Source organism: Larimichthys crocea, chromosome XIII (genome assembly GCF_000972845.2).
Source record: "Larimichthys crocea isolate SSNF chromosome XIII, L_crocea_2.0, whole genome shotgun sequence".
Classification (NCBI taxonomy): domain Eukaryota; kingdom Metazoa; phylum Chordata; class Actinopteri; family Sciaenidae; genus Larimichthys; species Larimichthys crocea.
The window spans coordinates 15,302,431-15,319,132 of NC_040023.1; the positions used below are offsets into that span (position 1 = coordinate 15,302,431).

Below are 16,702 nucleotides of genomic sequence, written 5' to 3' on the forward strand. Positions count from 1 at the left end.
TTAGTTTGCAAGGAAGATGAAGTGATCTGAAACAAATTAACATTTGAGCATAGATGGTTGAAATAATTACAATACAACATATTTTGTTTGAGCATAGATGGTTGAAATAATTACAATACAACATATTTTGTTTACTGCATGTTTTAGAAATCAGTTGCAGCATTTGTTAGATTCCAACTAAGGTGCAAGAAAAGATGACAGGTCCATCTGCAAAAAACATTACACAATAATAATAATAATAAAGTTGTGATTTATTTTCCTAAATGATNATTCCTGTGAATATCTATCAAACTGGTGTTTTATTCATTTTAATATAATGCAGACATTAAAAAACCCCAAATGTGCCAATTAATGTTAAATTATAAATGAAATTACAGCATTTATTATACGTGCTACTAGAATTACTTAAAAATTATTTTTAAAAATTAAAGAACATACAAAATAAAACAGCAGAATATAGAAGTGATGAAAATCTGTATGGAGTAAGTTCACAAGTCTTTTGGCATCACACAGGTTTAGTAAAAAGGCTTTGTAAGAATATTAAATAAAAAGAAACGTTTGCGGTCTGCATTTGATTTACAATGAAGACTTTTATTCAACAAAAGAACCAACCACTCGCCAGGGAAAATGATTCTGACGCTGATCTTGTATTGTGCCGAGATGATTATAGTTTTAACAGCGAGATTCTCGTGAGTTTATTAGTTTGTTTACAAATAGAGTGCTTTATTTTCTGAGAGTTGATTGTTTTTTAATTACAGCACTTACTGTAGTTGTCAGTTTTTAATTTGGGACTAATTGCACTACTTAAATATCTACCTTGACCATATGGTGCAGCGTTAGTGCACGACCCCAGTGTTCACCGTGGATTACCACACACACACACACACACACACACACAGAAAAGCATGCAAGGCTGAGGAAGCCCACTTATCTTTGGCTCAGGTCGTACAACAACTGCTTGTAATTAGGTTAATTGACTGACCTGTGGGTGGTAATAAACTTAGGGCTAAACTGTGGAGATTGGGTGTGACACGGTTCTGTACCTCGACCATCTGTCTCTCCTCTAAGCCCCATAAAACACAACAGGAACTGGAAAGACTGAACACGTTTTAGTTCAAAGCTTGTTTCTCCTTTTTAATGATAAGAATTTCATTACAAAGAGGAATTTTACATTACTCTTGTCCAGATTCTGCAGCTCAAATAATATTTTAAACTGAGGAGATTTCCATGAAAGCAGACGTGATCTTTGTCATGCACTGTGTATGACTATATGACTATATTTGTATGTATTTTTTCACCCTGTTTCATAATTGATAAAATACAGTGAATCATGTATGAACTGTCAACACAAACACACATACACACAACGTCGAGCCTGGTCACTGCGAGCAACAGGTGGTCAGTGAGGTTTAGCTGCCACATCACGTGTGTGCCATTTCAAAATGCCGACCCTGTATAATGAAGGACATGTTAGAGTGCTCAGAGAGGTCAGGAAGCCTTTATGGTATAGACACGGGGAATATGATATGAAACCACACAGACTGTGCAACGTTTAGGGATCATTTTAGGGCATAGAAGGGGTTTGTTTATTGCACGACACTGCAGCCTTCCAGGAAGTCAAAAATCTAAAGGTACCAACAAAAGTCTCGTCCCTGGTCTGGGCAGAATGTCACAGCTCTGATTTGGACTAATCTTTGTCTGGACAAGCTCTGGTTGTTTTGGCACATGCCGATGCCATGTAAGGTCACTGGTCAGACAGATTTCGGTTAACTGTGGACACAGACGTCACGCTGAGGTGTTCATCCAACATCACATCCTGCTGAGACCTGAAGACCTTTATATTTGTCAGCCAGGACTAAAAGTGTCTCTTCTCGCCGTCCTTTTGTTGATCGGCTTGGACACAAATAGAAACAACAACAACAACTACTACAACTACAACTAAAGTGTGTATACCCTCTTTGAGTGCGACTAAAATATCTTCATCTTAATCTCTCTATTTTGTTTTACAGGTTTACAGGATACATCCTGATTAATTGTTCCTCACAGATGAGTGGATACTTTGTGGATGGAGATCTTTGCTGTAATGCTCCCTGATGTCTCCTTTACAACGACAAAGAAGTCAAAACAGCCTTTACTTCAGCTGACACACATTTTGAAGCAAGGCCAAGCTTCTTAGTCTTACTGGCTGAACTGTGGATGGAGATCATGAGGAATTCTCAGCCTCTACACCTGTTGCTTGCTCCCATTGTGTTTTCTTTACTTTCACTCCACCTCTGCCCTACATCTGCCAATTCAGGCTCTGAATATGACTTCGGAGCCCACCCACGCTTTATTTGCACCCCTATTCCTGTGGATGCAGACCCTGCCTGCTTTCCTACAGTGAACCCAGGTGTAGGGGCAGCAGGGCCCAGCGGACCAGGCCATCAAAGTGCACCTCCTGCTGGCTGGTGGGGGGCCAGTGAAGAAGCCAAAGCCACCATCCTCCAGCTCAGAGAGAGCCTTGTCCAGCAGAAAGAGACCATCCTGGACCAGAGGGAGACCATCAGAGAGCTGACGGCCAAGCTCACCCTGTGTGAGGGTCTGGGACGGGGCGCGGCGCCTCATGATGAACACCACGGCACAGCATCACACTCCCATCATGCAGGAGTGGCCGGTCATCACATGTACACTGACAATGGGCACTATGGCAACCAGCAGGGTCCCCATGGAAACGGCAACCTCATACCAGACTCACCTCACTACCCCTCTGCGGGGGGGCAACGATCGGATGGAGGGCACAGCAGCAGCAACAACCAGGGGAAGGATAAACATGTGACACTGGGGGACATCACATCATCACCGGAGCAGATGGAGAGGATGCTGCATGCACTGAAGGAGAGGCTGGACAACCTGCAGGTGAGCAGAGAGAGGAGAAAACTTTTTCAACTGTTTGTAAATAAAGCTAATGACCAAAACTATAGAGAGAAAGAAGAGAGCAAGGGGTAGAAAAAGAGAGTTAAAAGTAAAGATCCAATAAAAGAAGAGTTGGACATAGAGGAGGGAGGTTTGTGGTGTGCAGCTTTTCCTTGTTTGGACACATTAATGCTGCCGTCACTGGATTGTTTGCTGAGTCCCAAAGCGGTACGTCCGCTGAGTATTTCAGACAAAGGAACAATGAATTACTTAATCGCATAAAGCCACTCACTACATTAGTGAGAGTCACTCTGAGGTCCCTCAGCTGGCACCACAGAGCAGCAACAGGCTCAGAGGTGGACGTCACTCTTTAAACATACTTTTGTGTGAGGTTACAGAGTGGTAACACTGAAGTTTGGGTGAGAATTTGGACCTGTTTCCTCTTTAGTTACTGTTTTTACTGCGACCTCTCCTCTTTGGATTATGATCACAGACAGATGTCAGGAGCTGTGTAAGGGCGGTGGTTGTGGTGGTGGCACGGGTCGAACATCAGCAGTAATTAACATGATCTCCCTTGACAGACTGGTAATCAGGGCACGCACCAGGACAAAGCCTGGATTACCCGAGAGAAGGAAAAGCAGAGGCAGATACAGGCCAACAGCATACCTGACAATTGTATTTGACTTTACAAGAATGTTAGTGAATGTAAGGAGTGCAAAAGACACACAAGTTGCTCTCTGAGGTTTGTAGGTGACAGATCAGGAGATGCTTACATGATTCCTTGAGGCCTGTTTGCGTCAAAGCCAAAGTATTACTGAAGCTTTTTGTCCTAGACAGGAAATGCTCATTGTCATCAAGACCTCACCTGTGTGTTTGTCACCTCCCTCTGCAGAAGAGAAACACATCTATTGCCTACTCCAGCTCTCTGAAGGAGCTGCTTCAGAGGAAGATCAGCGCTCTGGAGCAGCAGCTGCATCGCCGCACTGCTGCCCTCAGCAGCCCGGACCACCGCCACGACGATGACAGCAGCCACAGAGATGGAGACCACCATGATGATGACGATGATCACCACGATGACGGACATCCAAATGACCATGAGGACGACCACAACAATGGCAGTCACAGTGACACAGAGAACCACACCGACCATCACGACGACAGCCACAGTGATGACCATCATGAGGCAGACGGTGACCATGGCCATCATGATGACAGCCACCATGATGAAGATGGTGATGATGATGATGATGACCATAACAGTAACGAAGCAGACAGTCACAGTTACCATCCACACACAGGACACATAGCACCAGGGCCACATGCTGGTTTCCACGCAAATAAACTGGAAACAATACTCAACCAGCTGCACCTGACAGGTACACGACCACTGCAGCACCTTTATAACACACAGCCAATGAGTATCGAGTTCCTACTAATGAATGTCTTCTGTGGCAAGAAGCTGGGACCACACATTTTTCTGCAAAAAAAAAAAAAAAGCATTTTATGTGATTAGTTTTCCACATTTTCTTGAGCAATTCTCTATTTTGGATGATCAATTTTGTATTTCTTTTCATTTGTCTCTAAAATTGTTATTAAAACCAGGAGAGACAGTTTTAAACTTTCATTCCTTTCCTTGGAAAACAGCCATTTCATCCAGATGTTTAAAAGCTCCAGAACAGCTACAGCTAATAGATGTTTGAGATCTTAGATTGTTTGTCAATGCTGTTTCCAAGATTAAAAGAATAAACTTTGAATTTGCTCAGAAAAAGAAAATTTGAACATTTACAATACAATTTTATGATTAATGTATGATTTTTGTTTTTCTTCAGGTTCCAGCAAGAAAAATTCAAAGAGTCCTGATGATTTCCAGATCAGCTTCCCCATGAGAACCAACTACATGTACGGGCGGGTGAAGAGGACTCTACCGCAGGAGATCTTCGCCCTGACTTTGTGTCTTTGGATCAAGGCGGGCGTGGGGCCCAGCCTGGGGACGCCCTTTTCTTACTCAGCACCTGGACAGGCCAATGAACTGGTGCTCATCGAGTGGGGGAACAACCCCATGGAACTGCTGATCGATGACAAGGTGAGAGAAACTTAGAAACCAATAACAAACTGTGTTCCTGTTTCAGTACTTAATGGTAATTACTGCAGGATGCATTGATATTAATGTCTCACCATCTTCACCATCCCATCCACAGGCTATAACACTACCTCTGTCTCTGAACGATGGGAAGTGGCACCACGTCTGTGTGACTTGGTCAACACGGGATGGACAGTGGGAGGCCTATCAGGACGGAGTGCAGAGAGGGTCTGGGATCAATCTATCCCCCTGGCACCCCATCAAACCTGGAGGAGTCTTCATTCTGGGGCAGGAACAGGTAAAAATAAAGAGACTGAATGTTTGTAGATGCTGCAGTACACTGATTTTATAGTCTAAAGAGGATACCAGTGAGTAGGTTCAGTGCAGATAAGGGTTAGACAAGGCGCTCCAAGCTTGAAATTTGAAACCGTGAAAAAGAAGGTCTTGGTTTTTTTAGGATTGATTTTATGTTACTGATCACTTTTAAAGACCGTATTGGTGTGGCCTCTAACTATACTACTAGTATGTTGATCCCATACGAGCCAGTTTGCAACCTTAGATCCTCAGACTGGTCACATGTCGCTGTTCCAAGGTCAAGGCTCAAAACTAGAGGTGCCTTCTCCATGTGGGCCCGTCAACTTTAGAGCGACCTGTCTGAGGAGATACGGCTTCTGATTCAGTGAACCCTAAATCACTTCTTAAAACTCATTTATACAGACGTTTTGTCTTTTAGGGAAGTACCCAGTTTTAATTTTCTATCACTCTTCCTGTTTTCTGTTGTCTTTGTTGTGTTTTCTCGGTTTAACTTGTTTGGCCTTCTATTTTGTGCTCTGCTCTGTAACTTCACACCATATAAACCTTCTTTTTAAAGGTGCTATATAAATAAAGTTATTGTTTGTATTATTAGTGCCATTAAGTGCCTGTATTTGTGCACATATTGAGCATTTTCATTCATTGCTTTTTGGGGATTTAGTTTGTTAAAATAGGTTTCTTTATACATGATCAAAACCTCATATTTGACCTGACCACTGTTTGCTTTCTCTTTTACTGTATATATTATTTCATATTTCACATTATCTCTGAAATAAAGCAGTGATGACTGTCGATGCTGACTCTTCTTTGTTCTCTCTTCTTCAGGACACTCTCGGGGGCCGCTTTGATGCCACTCAGTCATTTGTGGGCGAGATGTCGGACCTGCACATGTGGTCTCACGTCCTGACTGCTGGTGAGATCTCCAGCCTGGCGTCCTGCGGCAGCCACCTCAGAGGAGACGTCATCTCTTGGTCCGAAACAGAGGTGGAGCTTCATGGAGGCGTCTCAAGACACCCCTTTGACCCCTGTCATTGAGAGGCCATAACACTAATGACAAACTTCGAGATATCCTGGAACATACCGAGAACATTTATCATGACTCAGTGGCACAGGCTCCTTCAAACTCAGCATCACTGCCTTCCTTTTGAACTTATTTTCTTAAAAAAAGAAAAACAATAATGGATCGAATCTGTGTTTACAGATACTGTGTAGGTTTTGGCCTCTAGCTAGTTTTTTTATTTTAAACAGACAAGTGCTGTATGTGACATATTGTCATATTGTTAATAAGACTTATTATTGTGAGGTCTGTGATAAAATGGGCAGACTTACATAAGTTCTGTTGTGGTGAAGTGACAAACTGTTTGTTGTTAGTTTAAATGTGCTAAAATCAATTTATAACCCGGATGATCTTTTTTTATAAAAGGTTTCCATGATACAGCTAATTTACCAAAGAAAATGTAGAGCTGATTTTTGTTATACTTTGTAATTTTTAAACTATAGATAGATTGATGTTTCATGTTGGGAGAAAAGCAGAATTTAGTGTTTGACAGTCTCTGTTGGTTTTACGATTATTACATGATACTGTAATCTAGCAGTGCTGCTTTATACATGTTTTTTAAAGATCTACAGTATAAGTCTAATACATAGATTTATCTTTTTGTATGTATTTTGTGGATTCAAGTCATTGCACTGTGGCTTTTACTTTCTGAAATTACTTGGCCTTCACTGTATATTTGTCATTGTCATTGTTGTTGTTGTAGTGTCTATGAAACACTGGATTTAAGCCAGGTTAGATCTTTGACCTCATGTATTCTGTGTAAATTGTATTTTTTCTTCTTCAAATGTTATGACTGTGAATAAAAAAGTGTTAAAATGTGTCTTTGTTTTCGTTTGTGGACATCAATCCCAAACTTGTTGCAGGCCAACAGGCATCTCTGTTGGGCTGTTAACTGATTATCTGGGTAGGAGGCTATTTTTAAGTTTAACCTTAGTCAGACACACATTTTCAAAAAGCTTTCATGATTCGGTGCTGAGCAGGAAAAAGGCACTCAGTAATCGACTCGACCTCTTTTAATCAAGCAAGCCAGGGGTGTGGTGCTAAATAGATTGTTTCCCCTCACTGATTGATAATGTGATCTGAAAATAGGTCTCAGCCTCATTTCAAAGAGGTGGATACGTCCCACTACATGCCACTGAAAACCTTCTTCACAAGATGTATTTAACAACTGAAGCACAGCCATCAGCCAAAACATCTTTATTTTAATACTTACTACTTATTACTGAACTCACCGGGTTTGAACTTGAGAAAAGGTTTTGCACTTTTCCTGTCGCCTGAGTTCCTGTTCTCTGCTACTCTTCCTGAGGTTTCTTCCATTTTTTCCACAGTTTAAGATGTTTCTGGTGAGTTTTTCTTTATCTGAATCGAGGGACAGAGTGTATAATATGTTGAACCCCCTATGGCAAATTTGTAAGTTGTGATATTATGCTGTAGGAATAAAGCTGACTTGACTTAACAGCTATAATATAAGTCAAAACCCCAGAAGAAACAAAACCACATACTCTTCATCTGTTTACCTTTTATTGTTACACAGTAGTTTACTGGCACCAATGTATCGTGGTTTTTCCTTTTGCTACATTTACAGATGATCTATCCATCTTCACCTCACAGTAAATAAAAAATAAATAAATACAAAATAAACACATTTTCTGAGGTGGCTCTGGGGTCACAGGAATCAGAAACAGAGGCCCAGTTTTAGTCCGATCATTTCAGTGTTCATTTGTTCTCGTGGATACATTGGTTGTTGTTGGGGTTTTTTTGGCAACTTTGCACTTCAAGAAAACTCAGAAAGTTAAGGCCGACAGACAGTCCATGTATTGTGTAGAAGCACTAACATGGAGAAATTAGGCCTTTTAAGTCTGGTTAATGAAGTAGGAGAGTAAAAGGCAATCGTAGATTTGAAGGACCAATAATCACTTGCTGTGTCTTTAAAACAAGGTCTGCATGTTCTGATCACAGAGAAAAGACCCCATTCAACTTTGAACCACGTCATCTTTATATCAGGTGAACAAATGAAGCTCTATACAGTACATGTCGGTCAGAAACTGTTGCTGCTATAGCTGGCACTGACCAGGCGGTGGAGTTATATAGTATTTCTACACAGTTCATGGTTCATCCTTCAGCATATTGCAGTGTGTGTGAATCATCAGTAGAGGGTGCTACGGAGTATTGTCAGTCAAAGTAACAGCATTTTGTCCAAAATGCTAAAATTGATAAAGTGCAGTCGACAATTTTTTTTTTACTACCATCTAAAAATGCCAATTCAATAAACTACTAGAAAGTTTATGAACTGGATGTCAAGCAAATCTATCACAGGACACAAATCTAAACTTGTTACTGATTCATTACATCTGAATATCTTTACTATTATATAATGAATCAAAGCTTTGTTAGTGTTCCTTGTTTTGTCTCTTCATTCTTCATCACTGTGGCATGATGGAAAAATTTTCAAATTTGAGCTTGTGAATATCTTCCTCACACTGAGCAGCCAATGAAGCAAAACCTGGACGTTAGTTCAACAGAGTGTGAGTGCTGCTTGTGCTTTACAGAGTCTGTTTTAGAGAGATAAACCAGACTACTAAACATCTCTTAATATCTTCTCCCAAAAAGAAACTACAATTAAGACAATTTACTCTATGCATAAATCAACTTCCATATTAAATTTTTCAAAGTCAACAGGGAACACTAACACTTTTCAAATCAGTGCACTAGCATGGTCAGCGACGCATCAGTACCTACGACCGACGCCTCCGTTTATCAACATGCAGTCCTACAGTAGCTCGTACAAAAATCAGGTCTTAACAAAAGATAAAGAATAAATTAAATCATTTCTATGTGTATCGTAAACAAATATGCTAACATCTATTTACAAAAAAAGTATACATTGTAATGAGCTGCCTTTGTGATTTCTTAAAACTCACTATAGCGGACAGACCAGGCTCTAACAGTTGAACGTCTGACAGAGTTATTACACGTGAGAAAGAGGTGTTGATGTTCGTCTTGTAGTGTCGAGCGAGAGGGAAATGATTTGTGGCATGCGAGAACATTACATCTGACAGGACGCGATGAATCGTTCGCTCAGTATAGTGTTTGTTAACAAGCTTCCAGGCTGGAACTACGGTTTTCTCTGCTATTGCTCAAACATGTTGAAAACATGCCTAAATATTGACTCAGTAAGCTGAAACAAGCTGCAATCTGGCAGGAGAGAAGCTGCTTGTGTTTGTCTCCATTCATTCTGCAAGTAAAGCCTAACATATCTTAAGATCAACAGTAACTCGGCGATATAAACAGTAGTGTAACAAAATGTTACAGTATTGTAGTGTAGACAGTAGTAACGTGTACCAAAGCAGTACTATAGGAAGCAACGGCTCTGTCTGTATCTTTGTGACTTTGGGTACATTCAGACAGGATCAGGCGACGCGGTGACCCGCAGGAGAGTTGTGCAGCAGTGTGTTTGAGCGTAATCGCTGTGAAACAATCAGGAAATAAGTTTTTATTTCTCTGATTAACTGGCTTTATCGATGCCGGCGCTCACTCACTTTTATTCACTGTCCGTCTCCTAACTAGTGCTCACTTCCTCCCTCTCTCTCTCAAACCATCAGACACAAACCAATTAAACGTCTTCGTGTCACTATTTTGAGTGTCAGAGTTTAGTCCTGGATAGCCTCAGTTTCAGAGACATTTCAGGCTGACCGGTCTGATCATCTGATTGGCAGCCGCAGCGTGAAGTCGGGCTGTGTTTGTTACATCCGGCTCAACTTCTCTTATTTCCACACCACCCACACTCAGATGTTTCCGCCGCAGCTCTGGATCATGTCTGAATGTACCCTTAAACTGATCCTCCATCCTCTCAGGTCAACACTAACTGTGTGTTTGAACTGACTTCACATTGTCTGGGGGTAAGCATAATCAAGAAAGGCAATTTCTTATTAAAGGCAGCCTCAATACATGTGAAAGAAGACTTCACAAGAACCGAAGCTGCTTGCTACCCTGAATAAGACCATATTCACAGTAATGCACAGATGGATGTTGAAAAGATACCCGTTTCGAAGATTTCAGTCCACACAAGCATTTTCGCTGTCTAAAAGTCCGCCGTACACTGAGACGCCAAAAGAATGTAGAAATATTCAGCCAGCAGCCTTACACATTTCTGCTCAGCTATCACCTGCAGCGCATTTTTAAAAGGCTCCATTTTCTCAACGTTTGCAAATCTGTCCACATACGGTGAGCAGTTTGAGAAGTGTGGATTAAAGGCCAAAACAGGAAACAAGTAGTTACATTGGTGTGAATATGGTCTGAGACAAGTTTCACAGAGGAATGTGGTGAGAAGACGGGACAGGTGGTGGGTGTGCTATGGCTGTAGTGTATCAAGGTTGTGTATAACAGCAGTAGTGTAAGAACCAAGAGAAGAAGATTCAGCCACAGCAGGGTGAGCACTTCACTCTGAATGTGGTTTTCAACAGTCTGGTGTACGGGATCGGAAGGAGTCAGATGAGGGTGTGTTTGAGGACGAGGAAGGAGGGGCAACAAAACTTATGAATAGGCGGTAAGAAGGTGGGATGAGGACATGAGTCCAGTGTTGGAAGAAGAGATGAGCAGGACAAAGGAAGACAGGGAGGGAGTGGGAGGGTAATCTACGGTTGCTCCTCTTTCTTCTTCAGTGATATACGTTTCTTCCTGGCAGCAAGCATTTCGTAGAAGGGGTCAACACTGACAGCAGACCTGTGACAAATAAACACTATTGAGTGGAGTGGACCATGAAAATATAAAATTTAAAAAAAGGGTACAAGCTAATTAAATTAAACAAAGAGATACTCAATGTTTGGCCCCAATATAGTCTACCACTAACTTGATGCTGTGGATCCATTCGTCCTTCTCCTCAGGTGTGGGGGCGGAGATACGATACACCATGTGGTTTCCTTCCACTACTCGCCCATCAGCCTCCGTCTTGCACGCCTTAATCAGCTGACCGCGGTTGTTGGGGATGTAAAGCTCAAAGCAGTTCTGTTGAGAGAAAGGCAAAGAACGCTGGATGAACACTAACAGTGTAAACTAAAATGTGAAAATGATGATGATATTTAGATTTGCATAAAACTTACAGGTTTTCTTGGGTCTTCTACTTCACGGATGCTAAGGTTTTCCAAGGGAATGATACCTCGTGGTTCCTTATCCTGTTAGAGAAATGCACAATCACAGCAGATTAGGGCTGAAAGAGTTACTAGAGTTACATTAAAATGTTTGATCAGTCACCAAACAGGAATTTGAGCGCGATAATAAACAGAGATTCAACCAATTTCTGCATTATTTACGCTAAACATTAGAGGAATTGAAGGGAATTCGCATTAGTTTAAATTTTCCACAAAAAATAACAAACACGTGAACTTTTATTTTTAAACGTGGCAGCTGAAGAATGACAGGAAAGTGGAGAGAAGGAGAGGGGGAGAATGTTCAACCAGGTGAACTACCAGGACACCCCCGTAACTATCATTTCAATGATTAATTGCACACTTAATATTTCACTTTTTAACTTACTGGCTAAATATGATTCTGAGCTATACTTCTCTTGGAATATGCTTGGTGCGTTTGTGTTAATACTGCAAAGGAAGCATGTCTCTGATGCGTCATCTCTCGCGACCAGTCTGACTTGTGTCTCTTTTGTTTCCACTGTGCACGGCCAACCAAACCAGTTTTTCTGCTGGTTTTATAAAAAAGGTATGCATCTAATCTCCGAGATCAGTAACCCAACTTCTTTGCATGTACAGAACATTATTTGCCAATGCTTTCCTGCGGCCTGGCAATGCCTTAACATTTCCACATTGCGACAATGCCATAAATTCTGTTGGGTTTTTCTTTCCATAAAAGCCAACGCAAATAGAGCACCGACATCCTGTTTAATGCACCAGAAGAACCAAGCAGCGACAGTGTCAAATTCACTCAAATGTTGCCCGTGGACACAAACACTTACTGTGGTGTATTCAAAGTAATAAAGGCAGTTGTCTGTTAGAATAAACCATCGCCGTTTCCAGGTTTTCACTCGTCCCCCTGAAACAAGAGAGCACGACGATGAGTGAGAGGAGAGGAAAGAGATTTTTTCCTTTTGGGGTGTTCAAAGCTGCTACTCTACAGTCTCTACATGTCTACAGCTAACTACATGTATACTTTTTTCTACAACAACTCCATCAGTACATACCTCCTGAGAAAACAAGCAGCGTCAGTAGAGGGTGGAAATCGCAGGTAAGAAGCAGAGACGAAAGGGACCAGAGGGTTTAGAGGAAGACGGGGGACAAAAGGAGAAAGAGAGAGACAGATGGGGAGGAGGAAGAAAAAGAGAGGGAGATTATATTAGTGACAACAGAGATCACAGGCCCCGCCATGCAAAAGAAAACAATCAGATGTTTGGACTGCTGTGAATGCAAGAAAGTGAATGCTATGGCAATGTTCATATGCCACAACACTGTGAGGTGACAAATCAAGTGAAGATGCCAGCAAACCTCAGAGACAGGAGGGCAGGTTCATCATAGCACAAAGCCTTAAAAGAGTACAGTAGCATACAGAATATTTAACTTTTTCTCACTCCTGACATTAGAAACATTCATTTTAATTTGTTCAGTTGTTCAAGGTCAGTGTTAAAGAAGCTCAGAGAGGCCTCATTGGGATCATCTCACCAAGTTTAAGAAGCCAGCCCTCTCTGTCCGGGTTAAAGAAGGTGTGTGTCAGGTCGTTTCCGTCGTCTTCAGGAATCTTGAAGGGTTCATTTTTAATACTTTCATAGAGATTCTAGACAAACAGATAAGATAGTAAAGTGAGCTCACTAAAAATCTCTTTAGTTGGTTCTTTAAAAAAAAAAAAAAAGGCACAAAAACAACATAGAGCTCGTCGTACTCTGAGCAGATCCTCGGGCAGGTCTCCGCCCTCGTTGATGCCTCGGTTCATCGAGATGAAGCGGTCCACTCCTGGCTTGTCCCTCACATTTGGGTTGTGGAGGCTTGTGTTCAGCATAATGATGGCAAAGGATAGCACGTAACATGTGTCTGTGAACAGGAGAGACTAAAATTAACAATCTATCAAATTTACCTTCATATCAGAGATTTAAAAAAAAACTACAACAGCGAGATCTGACCGATCACTGGGACCGCAAAGCATACACCTCATCTCAAACAATTTAAGGAAATAATGAAAAAATGCTAAATAGTTTTACTGAAAAGCAATGTTTATATTTTTCTAAAATTGGCAGCCTGTGGGCTCACACATTAGGTCATTTCTGGGAAGGGGCTTGTTGTTTTCTATGAGTGCACACCTTCTGGGAAAATCCCTTCCTGTGATCCATCCCAGGAAAATGAAACTTGACTTAAGGGGAGCTTCCAACCACACGCAGAAATCAAAACATCCTATACCTATCCTGCATAAAACGCAGTGTCATTGTGAGCTTGTGTTTACCGGTGCTCTGGAAGACGCCGGGGTTGCAGTGGCAGTATCTCTGAGCAAACGCCTCCATCATTCTGTCGATCTTCTGGGCTTCACCGGGCAAACGGAAACTCCACAGGAACTGTCTGTAGAAAACAGGTCGAGGTTTAGGTCAAGTCATGGAGAACAAAATTTTGCAATCAAGCCAGAGTTACACAGTCACTACTGCTCCATACGCCCGCCCTCCTGGACTTTCCATTGTTAAGAAGGTGTGTTTACTAGAGAATGCCAGGATACGATCAAGAGATTTCATCCTTGGTTCGAAACAAAAAACACACCAAGCAGACACAGTTTACCTGAGGGCCTGGACAAGGTTAAGATCAGTGAACTCATGGAGGTCAACGAAGGCCTGAAGAACTTTGATGTTGAAGTCATCCCTGCAGCGACAGAGAGAGGTCACAGTTACAAACGACTAAAACAGAAGGAGAAAGGAGGCAAACGGTATTTTAAGACAAAGCACCTTTCTCCAAGGTAATCTCCTATAGCGGTCTTGTTGAGGCCTTCTCCTTTGTAGAGGAACTGAGCGATGTCTTCTGGAGTGTGTCTGAGCAGCTCGTTCTCCACCAGAAACACAATGCCCTACAGAGAGGGGGAAGAGTCTGTCACCACACAGCTAACGAAGAGTGAGGACAGAGCAGACATTACAGATATCAGAAGAGTTTTACCTTTTTAGGGTCCATGTTGAATTTCTTTCTTCCCATTGCCACGTGCCTACTTTTCTGTAGAGTTTTGCTATAAGGAGCAAAAAAACAACATTTAGAAAAGACGGCTCTCGCAACAAATCATAATACTTAACCCAATTTATTTAATATCACACATTTAACATTAATGAATCACTGAGTTTCAAACAGCTAAAACTTGGAAACATTGACTAGAACAGCAGCGACTAGCTCCAGTGGCTGTGTCACATAGGTGTTCTGGGGAATTTGGCCTTAAGCTGCATCTATTTTACTCTGAAACGCTGAAATAGCATCACTTTGAGCAATAAATTGTTAAACCTAAACATATTAAAACTATGAGCAATAACTTACTTAAGTACCTAACCATAAATGACTGTTCTGAGGAAGGCAATTTATCAAAGAATCAATATCCATTAATGAAAACGCTGTAATGCCAACCACAGAACCACGACACTTGTCTGCATCCGCAATAATGTGATGTGCATTAGGTGATGTGAGGAAATGGAAGTGAGAGTGCTGCGTTGGTTTGTCCGCAACAGACAAAGAAGCCTTCGGGTTGCTGTATGAGGATGACAAGTACTAAACCAGAAACATGTGTTCAATAACGATCGATCACGGTGAACGGTGATAAAGATGACAACAAGTGATCATGTACTAGGGAATGATGAATGAATCTGTACGCAGTGGTGGTCAAAGCGAACTCTGATATCGTTCAGAGTATAGTACTGTGCATTTTCTCCTCACCTGCCCTCTGTGCTGGTCTCTAGTCCTTCCACCTCCAAAATTGCCTCTCTTAATTCCTCTCTGAGCCTCTGGATCTCCTGCAGCAGGACGCCCTTCCTTCTACGGATGTCCTCCAGCTCAGAGCGCTCCTCTGGGCTCAGGTCTACTGGGACTGTAAGGGAAGAGAAGAAGAATGACCCCATTACTGCTGCTGCTGTAGATATAACAAATGGCAACTGTGCCCGAGCAACATGAGGCGTACTTATTTTAACATGAAACCCCATCAAAAAATATGACTATTTTAAGAACGCCATTGTTACTAAAATTGGTTCTGACTAATTCTTTCTATCAATAACTTACAATAGAAGGAGTGGGAGAAGAAGCAGAAACAGTAGTGAAGTCAGCCACGATGCGATGGAAAAGTACTGACCCACTTTAAAACATTCTACTTTAATCTCTCAGTTTCCCTCATTAAGGTCTCCTCGTAGCCCCAGTATGTGAGAATCTGGGAGAAAATACTGAACATCAGCTGAAAATAAAGCACAAAACACTGCCCACTGACTAAATGATATACACCACTAATACCACAACACTGCATAGACGAAACAGATACCAACACAAGCCTTCTTTAAAATGCAGAGTCAGATTTAATGACGGTATCTTTGGTTCTAATAACCACTCTCCTGTGAAACACCTATATTCATTTAAAGCTAAAATATTTATCGCGTATCAGTAGTGGTATTAACTTAAGGCAGACAATAGTTTTAGTTTCTTTTGCAGGGTGATATCTCGTCTGAGATTTCAGCCACCACCCATGGCTCAACACCAGCTTTTACAAGTCGTTGCCAAGTTGGCAACCAGGCGCCGACTTCTGGTTATCAAAGATGAAGATATGGCTGCCATTTTTTACCCATAACTCATATTTTGTGTAGTTAAGATACTTTGCAGTTATACCTCAGCTTAATAATAGAAATGTGACGTTTAAAAACTTTGAGTGACCAAACACAATTCTTCGTAGTTGCAGTTTGTGTTTTATTTGATACAGAATTTTAATATGATCAGTTCATGTGTCCAATTTTAATTCCGGGTATGCAGAATATCAATGGTGCTGCTGTTCCCTCAGCTTTGTTCATCTAATCTCCCTCCTTTAAATTTGATTAGTTTGCACGCTTGTTGTGATGTTGTCACGACAGAGAAACTTTTCCCCTAAAAGTCAAACTACTTAATTTGTTTAACGTCGCCTGTGCTCACACGAGTAAACACACACACACACACACACACACACACCAGTGACTGTGACAGTGATGTTTAAATAGCACAAATTCAACAAATCCTAAATGTTAACTGATTTCAGGGTGCACATTTAGTTGTTTGCTGACTTTAATTTGTGTTGTGCACTTATTCTTACTGCTGAAGAAGAAGTAATGCTTGAAAATCTAAAAGTGTTCACAGTGAGATACTGTGATGTTTTTTTTTTTTTTTAAATGTTACTGC

The 16,702-nt window shown here is 41.4% G+C and overlaps 2 protein-coding genes across 2 annotated transcripts in view; one reads left to right on the plus strand and one right to left on the minus strand.

Moving 5' to 3' along the window:
* Positions 1-7,091, plus strand: part of LOC104938153 (neuronal pentraxin-1) — a 7,649-nt gene extending 558 nt beyond the window's left edge. Inside the window, exons 2-6 of the mRNA XM_027287089.1 lie at positions 2,010-2,895; positions 3,785-4,268; positions 4,722-4,975; positions 5,091-5,270; positions 6,110-7,091. Of these exons, the coding sequence (XP_027142890.1) occupies positions 2,197-2,895; positions 3,785-4,268; positions 4,722-4,975; positions 5,091-5,270; positions 6,110-6,319 (1,827 nt within the window). The 5' untranslated portion in view covers positions 2,010-2,196 and the 3' untranslated portion in view covers positions 6,320-7,091. The remainder of the gene's footprint in view (positions 1-2,009; positions 2,896-3,784; positions 4,269-4,721; positions 4,976-5,090; positions 5,271-6,109) is intronic.
* A 1,117-nt stretch (positions 7,092-8,208) lies between these two features.
* Positions 8,209-16,702, minus strand: part of cyth2 (cytohesin 2) — a 9,922-nt gene continuing 1,428 nt past the window's right edge. The window contains exons 2-12 of the mRNA XM_027287427.1: positions 15,230-15,380; positions 14,471-14,537; positions 14,266-14,384; positions 14,102-14,182; positions 13,779-13,891; positions 13,224-13,372; positions 13,007-13,118; positions 12,307-12,383; positions 11,441-11,512; positions 11,191-11,345; positions 8,209-11,063 (exon numbers count right to left, since the gene is read on the minus strand). Of these exons, the coding sequence (XP_027143228.1) occupies positions 10,976-11,063; positions 11,191-11,345; positions 11,441-11,512; positions 12,307-12,383; positions 13,007-13,118; positions 13,224-13,372; positions 13,779-13,891; positions 14,102-14,182; positions 14,266-14,384; positions 14,471-14,537; positions 15,230-15,380 (1,184 nt within the window). The 3' untranslated portion in view covers positions 8,209-10,975. The remainder of the gene's footprint in view (positions 11,064-11,190; positions 11,346-11,440; positions 11,513-12,306; positions 12,384-13,006; positions 13,119-13,223; positions 13,373-13,778; positions 13,892-14,101; positions 14,183-14,265; positions 14,385-14,470; positions 14,538-15,229; positions 15,381-16,702) is intronic.